This window comes from Diceros bicornis, chromosome 34 (genome assembly GCF_020826845.1).
Source record: "Diceros bicornis minor isolate mBicDic1 chromosome 34, mDicBic1.mat.cur, whole genome shotgun sequence".
Classification (NCBI taxonomy): domain Eukaryota; kingdom Metazoa; phylum Chordata; class Mammalia; order Perissodactyla; family Rhinocerotidae; genus Diceros; species Diceros bicornis.
Window position 1 is genome coordinate 20,487,076 of NC_080773.1, and position 7,182 is coordinate 20,494,257.

Sequence of the window (7,182 nt, forward strand, 5' to 3'; positions counted from 1 at the left end):
AAGGGCTCCCTCAGTTCCTCACCAGAGACTGCAGGGACCGTGGTGTTCAGCCCACAGTGTCCCACGTGGCAGGTGAACCTCTGCTCCTCTCCAGGGAGGATCCGAGTGTCCACCCAGGTCTGGTAGGTCCCGTCCCCACTGGGCAGGTTGGTCCCAGGCCCAAAGGTGCCGTGGTGCATGGGCTCCCCATCCCGAAGCCAGGTCAGGGTGGCACCCCGAGGATAGAAGCTAAAAGCCCTGCACCTCAGGATGACCTGGCCCACCAGGTTCTTACTGCAGGTCACAGTCACTGACGGGGGATCTGGGCGGAGACAGATCAGAGTTCAGTAAGGCCAAGGGCTCCCTCCTTCCACTGCAGGGCAACCAAGAGCAGGAACTAGCCAGCCCTTAGAAATGACCCGTGCACATTCCCCCCCAGCCACCCCTCCAGGGGGGCTACATCCCCAGTGGAGAGAGGACTGTGGGAGGACCCCACACTGCTCCAACAGCCCCAGGACCCTCCGAGGGGGTCAGGCCCTCGCCCACCTGGAGAGCCTGAGAGGAGACGAACTCCCTGCTCTCAGGGGCCATCGGATCCACCTGAAGATGCTCAGCACACAGTTTTGAAGAATTTGTAGGCACTGATGGGACAAAGGGGCTGCTCTGCTCTACAGGGAGTGAGAATCCAGCCTCGGTGATGTACCTCCTTCCTCCCCAACAGAATCAGCTCCACATGCTCCAGGGGGATGGAGGGACTGTCCACAAGGATGGCCAGCTTGCCCTGCAACCGAATTTTTTTGTCCTGGGCCTTACATTCCTCTGGGGACCTCTGGTTGATTATAGGTATTTTCATACACTGCCCACCCCCCACAAGACACCGACACACACCAGCATCTACTCTTTCTTTTCATTTTGTCACAGGCTTAGAGGAGGAGGTAACACTCAGCTGGACTTTTCTAAAAGTCAAAGTAGAACAAAAGTGGAATGACCCTGGTAATAAGATTTTGAGTGATTTGGGTTTGAATATGTGATCCTTGCTCCAGAGCTGGAATATGCTGTTATTCTTGGCTCCCAGCCAGACTGGCCTCATCTGAGGGCCTCCACCAAGGACTTGAAACCCAGATGTCTTCCCCCCTCAAAGTCAAAATCCCAGAGAACGAGGAGAAAAAAAGGAGAGAAAAGGTTTCCCTGTACTGCCTGCCTGGGGCCTGAGGCCTGAGATCTGGGCCCACATCCTGGGACTCTCCACTTCTCCAGCTGATGGACCAGCAATGGGTCCAGAGGAGACCCCTCACCTACCCACATGGTTGTGACTCTCCCACAATTCAGTCAGAACTCAGCACCTAACCTAAGGCCAGGGCAGGACAGCAACTCAGAGAATAAGAGACAAGTTCTCTTCCTTGTGGGAACCAGGGATAGTCTCAGTGGGTGGACCTTCCCACCCCAGGTCAGTACCTGTATTCTCCAGGAGGCCCCTCCAGGAGGCCAGGTATCTCCAGAGTTGGGCAAGACAAGTCACACGCAGGAAAGTCTTAACCAGATCAGCCCTTGGGCCTTGGGTCTCCCAGAGCTTCTTGATGTGCAGGGCTGAGGGTGTGGCCACCGTCCATGGGAGGGTCTCTGAGTCGAAGGTGAGGAAGTCCTGATCTTGCCTGTTGTAGCCCAAGCGCCAGAAGCCTCTAACACTCAGGTCTCCCTGGAGCTCACAGCCCAATGTGGCCTGGAGGGAGTGAAGGCCTGGCCCACCGCAGGCAGCGACCTGTCACCTCACTGTGCCTGAACCTCTCTACCCAACAGGACTCCAGCCCAGAGGGGTATGTTGTCTCCTCCACCCAAATGTGAGGAACCTGGTGCAGTCTCAGGGGGGCCTCACCTCTCTGTGCAATTCCAGCCTTGCTGTGCCCTCCCCTCCCCCAGCTGCAGGATAAACAGAGCAGGGACCAGACTCAGACCCACATGCCCCTGGCCCTGCCCCCACTCACCCGCGCCCTGGCCCTGCTGGCCCATGATCTCTGTCAGCATCTGTCTGAGCTGCCGCTCCTTCTCCTTCAGGTCCTTGGTTTCTCTCTCCCAGGTCTCAGCTCCCAGGTCCATCTTGATCCCTAGACCCCGGGGGTCTGCCCTCTGGCTCTCGCCATCATAGCGCAGGAAGATCTCATCATCAAAGTATCCCAGGGCCAGGAACTGGGACTTCCCAGGCCTGTCCAGGGACAGGGCCATGAGGTCGTAGCGGAGAGTGTGGGTTCCTGAGAGAGAAGCACACGTGGGTGATTCGCCCTGCCAAGTTCAAGGTTTCTAACAGCTGCCTCTGTCTTGAGTCATTTAAATCAGGCTATTCTGTCCTGACGCATCCCAGAGGTGAATGCGAGGAAACAAGCAGAGCATTTTGTGATGGACAGGACGAGAGGAAGAGAGGGTCAGGCAAAAAGATTAGGGTGGAAAGAGATTAGAGAGGCGTTAAGACATGGAAGAGAAAGCAGGAGTATATTTGGGCAGAGAGACGGAAGCAGACACGACTGAGCTATCATAGCTGCACAAGGCAGAAAACCGGGAAACTCCAAAAGGCAGAACAGAAATCTCCCACAGTCTTTCAAGGACCAAGAACAGAACTGCCAGGTTCTCAACTGAAACCTCTGAAGATCACATGCGGATTACAGAATCCTACTAGAACTGTGACCTTGCGCTGACCCAGGTTGATCCTGATTGAATTGAGGCGATAAGGCCCTTGTATCGTCTGTTGAACCGAAGAAAAGAATAAACCTTTCTGGGTGGAAAATAACATCAACTGAAGCCAAACTGGTGTATGGTAGGTAACGTGCAAGATTCAACGTGAATTTGTTGACCTCCAAAGAAGCAGGAAGGCAAGACTGGTAATCAAGAAATATAGAAGATCCCAGAGAATTGGAGGCAACCTGCAAATGATCCCCAAGTTGGTATTAGCAGAAAAAATTCTAATATTAATATGTTTAAGAAAATGGGCAACATATTTGAAAGGAACGATGATTTCACCAGAGAACTGAAATGTATAAAGATAAAATGGGAATTCTAGAAATGAAATACATAATATCTGAAGTTTTGAACTCACTGGATGGGATCTGAAACAGATTAGACAGAGAAAAACAGGATTAGTGAGCTGGAGGACAGGAAAATCAATATACATAAAGAGAAGCTTAAAGAAATATGAAAGGAGAAAAAGGGAAATCTAAGCATAAGTGACATGTGTGACCCTCTCATCTGTATCACTTGGAGTCTCAGGAGAGAAGAGAGAAAATGCAACACTGGCATTATTCAAAGAGACAATAGCCAAGAATTGTCCAGAACATGCAAAACATCAATACCACGTTCAGGAGGCTCTAAGTTTTAGGCAGGATAAACAGAAACAAAGCCCCCTGAGAACATCATGGCCAAAATACTGAACAGCTGAGACAGAGAGAAACATTGAAAATAAAAACACCCAACAAAAATAAGACATATTAATTTTAGGGAGCGTTGTATAAGAACGTGAGAGCTGACCTCAACAGAAATGATGGAAAGCAGAACACAAAGAAATGACATCTTCCAAGTGCTGAAATAAAATCATCACCACCTCACAAATCTATAGCCAGGAAAAATACTATAATGGAAAGAATTCAAAATAAAGATGGTTTAAGAAAAAAAATGTGCATAGTCGCTGCTATCAAGTTTGCACTAAAGGAAAAGCCAATGGGAGCTCTTCAGGCAGAAGAGATGTTATTCAGGAATGAAAGAAGCAAACGCAGGCAGAAACCCCAAAGAACAACTGTGTGAGTATTTCTGATGAATATGAAGGAGTAGAACCAGCATTTTCACGTTCTGTGGAATTTAAAGTATATGTACAACTAAAGTTTATGACCACAGGGCCGGTCCGGTTGTGCAACCGGTTAAGTGCGAGAACTTCGCTGCGGCGGCCCGGGGTTCGCCGGGTCCAATCCCGGGCGTGCATCAACGCACTGCTTGTCAAGCCACGCTGGGGCGGTGTCCCATATAAAGTAGAGGAAGATGGGCACGGATGTTAGCCCAGGGCCAGTCTTCCTCAGCCAAAAAGAGGAGGATTGGCAGATGTTAGCTCAGGGCCGATCTTCCTCACAAATAAATAAAAATAAAAAAAATAAAGTTTATGACAACAATAATGTGAGAGTTTGGGGTGGTGGGAAATGGAGTTTAAAGGTCTAGCAATATCTAGGAATTCTTAAAAGTCATAATTAGTACTTGACTACAATACTAATTATATTCTCTAAAACGACCACTGTGAGAAGAGTAAGAGATGTACAATTAACAAATTAACAGAAGAAAAAAATGGAGTATTGAAAAAGCTAGATATCCAAAAGAAGGAAAGCAAAAACAAGGAAGAAATAGATTAGCTGAATAGAAGATATAGAGCAAGATGGTAGATATAAACCCAAACATAACAGTAATTACATTAATGTGAGTGTACCAAAAACTCCCTGTAAAAAAATCAAGTCATCAGATACAATTAAAAGAAAAAAATCACAAAATCAAATTACGTTGCTTATAAGAGTCACACAAAGACATCGGAAGACTGAAATGGAAAGGATGGAAAAATGATATAAACGTAAGCACTCACTAGAAGAAGGTGGCATAGTTCTGCTAACATCAGATCAGGTTTTAAGACAAAAAGCATTTGGGGAGTAAAGAGAGGCCCATGCAATGGGAGATTTCAGCATCATAAATCTGTATGTTTCCAATTACATAGCTTTAGAATACAAAGAGCAAAATTAGCAAAACTAAAAGGAGAGACAGATCCAAAACACTTCAAGAGATGTTAACACCTCACCCACAATAACCAGAGAACAAGCAGACATAAAATCCGTATGGTACACAGTCTGGACCACAGAATTAGCTTGACACAGTCGACCCACTCGCAACAGAAGGCATTTCTACGTGCACGTGGAACGTTTGCCAAAATCAGCCACACAGAGACATGAAGAATGATTCAACAAGTGTCAGAGGATTGAAATCATTCAGAATATGTTATCTGACCACTGTGGTAATAAGCTAGAAATCAGTTTAAAAAACAGATATCTGGAAAACCCCCAATTGTTTGGAAATTAAACAGCACACTTGATATAGTCCATGGGTCAAAGAAGAAATCATAAGGGAAATTACAAAATATTTTGAACTGAATGAGAATGAAAACAATGCATATCACACCTTGGGAGTGCAGCTAAAGTAGTGACTGGAGAGCAAGTAACAGCCTTAAATGCAGATAGTAGAGAAAAAGAGACTAAATAGTGAAGTTCTCAGCTTCTAGCTCAAGACATTAAAGAAAGAACATAAAATACATAACAAAAGTCAAAAGACATAATAAAGATAGGAGGAGAAATCAGTGAAATAGAAAATTACATACAATAAAAATGGACAAATTTCTCAAAAAATAATTCATCTTACCACAGCTGATATAAGAAGAAAAAGTTAATAATCCCTTAAATATTAAGAAATTAAGGCCATGATTAAATATTTCCCAGCAAGAAACCTCCAGGCCCAGAGGGCTTCATTGGTTAATTCTAACAAACGCTTAAGATTAAAACAATATTTACAAATTGTAGCAGAAGATGGAACACGAGAGAGCACCCCAGATACGTTTCATAAGGCCAGCACAAATCTGGTGCCCCCCAAAGACCCTCACCTGCCTCCCTGCCGGTCCACCTCCCCAGACCTTTACCACCCCCATACTGCAGCCCCTCAGCCTCCCGCCCCTTCCGTGGACCCCAGATACTCACCATCCACCACCACGGCTCCCAAATACCAGCTTCCCTGCTGATCACCTTCCCCCTTCACGAGGACCACACACACACAGACACACACACACACAGACACACACACACACTCACCATCCCCTTCCAGGGCCGCCCACATGCTCCTTGCTACTTCCCTCACTCGCTGCTAGTTTCATGGAAGCCCCACACACACTTCCCGCCCCCACACTGCCTCCTCCAGACCCTCACCTGCCTCCCTGCCATCCCCAGAGACCCTCACCGTCCCCCACCACAGGCCTCAGGTACTCACCTGGCTCCCTGCGGACACCCCATCCAGACATCACCCCCACCCCCCCGCGGAGTGCCTGGGACACTAGGACCGCCCCCCTCTCCACGTGTCTCCGGGGAATCCTCACCGTCCTCCCCCGCTGCGCCCCCCAGCCCCTCACCTGCCCCCTGCGGACCCTCCGTCCCAGGACACATGGCGCCCACACCACCACCCTGAGGACCCGCCAGACCCTCCCCACATCCCCTCTCCCCGCCGCCGCGCCCCTCAAACACTCCTGCCCCCTTCGGTAGAGCCCCCTGCAAGCGCGCCCTCCGCAAGTCCTAACGTCCCCTCTCCTCCTGCCAGCCCCACACAAAGCCCAGTACCCCATCCGCACCCAGACTCCCCCATCCCCCACCGCCGCCCAGGCGCTCACCAGGGGGGGACCCCCGCGACTCCTCCAGCAGCAGCAACAGGAGCAGCAGGTGGCGCAGGGCTCTGGGGTCCCCGGGGGGAGACTACCCCCATTCCTGTCCAGAGGTCCTGATACCAAACCAAGTGGGCTTGCTTCTTGGTGAGTTAAATAAGAGTCTACACCAGTGGAAGTTGTCTCACAAAGTCACGTGTGTTTGCAGTAAATAGAGGGCCATGAGGAATCATTTCCAAAGGAAGCAGGAACTTGTATTTCGGTTGGGGAATAAATATTCAAAAGGCAGAGGCGGGTATTCGCTTGCGCAGGCTCAGTTGGAAAACCTGCTTCTGCAGACACTGCAGGTCACCCTACTGAGGCTTAATCTCCTCCTGAAGAGATCTTCATACGAAAATTAAGGCAAGGTCATGGGCGGAGCTCTTGTAGGGAGGCTTGATTAGCTTCACGGATGCACCTGGTTGTGTCTCCTTAACATAAAAACAGTTAAAGGCTTCCAAACCCACCCTGGAGTCCCTCGGGGCACTGGTCCTTCACAGCCTTCGTGGGCAATTTGAAAGCCTGTGGTTTCCAACCAGCCCTTTCATTTTCCATGTTGTAGCAGAAGGCCCAGCGCACCTTACTCTGCGTGTTAACGGTAAGTCCCTGAGCCTCGCAAGGACCCAAACTTGCCATCAGCTTTGCCCAGGACCCCAAGACTGTGCTTCAAGGGTCCCAGATTCCCTCTGTTCTGGGGAGGCTGCAGGCGGGCCTGGCACCCAGCCTGGTTGTCT

General features: G+C 49.3%; 1 protein-coding gene across 1 annotated transcript; it reads right to left on the reverse strand.

The window, feature by feature from the left end:
- Positions 1-251: 251 nt before the first annotated feature.
- On the reverse strand, positions 252-6,471 carry LOC131397600 (MHC class I-like protein MILL1; the record flags this gene model as incomplete). The annotated part of the gene is made up of 4 exons (XM_058530707.1): positions 6,419-6,471; positions 1,962-2,225; positions 1,435-1,716; positions 252-301 (listed from the first exon to the last, which is right to left on the reverse strand). Coding segments are annotated over exons 2-4 (570 nt in total), but the record flags the coding sequence as incomplete, so codon positions are not given.
- Between the last annotated feature and the right edge of the window lie 711 nt (positions 6,472-7,182).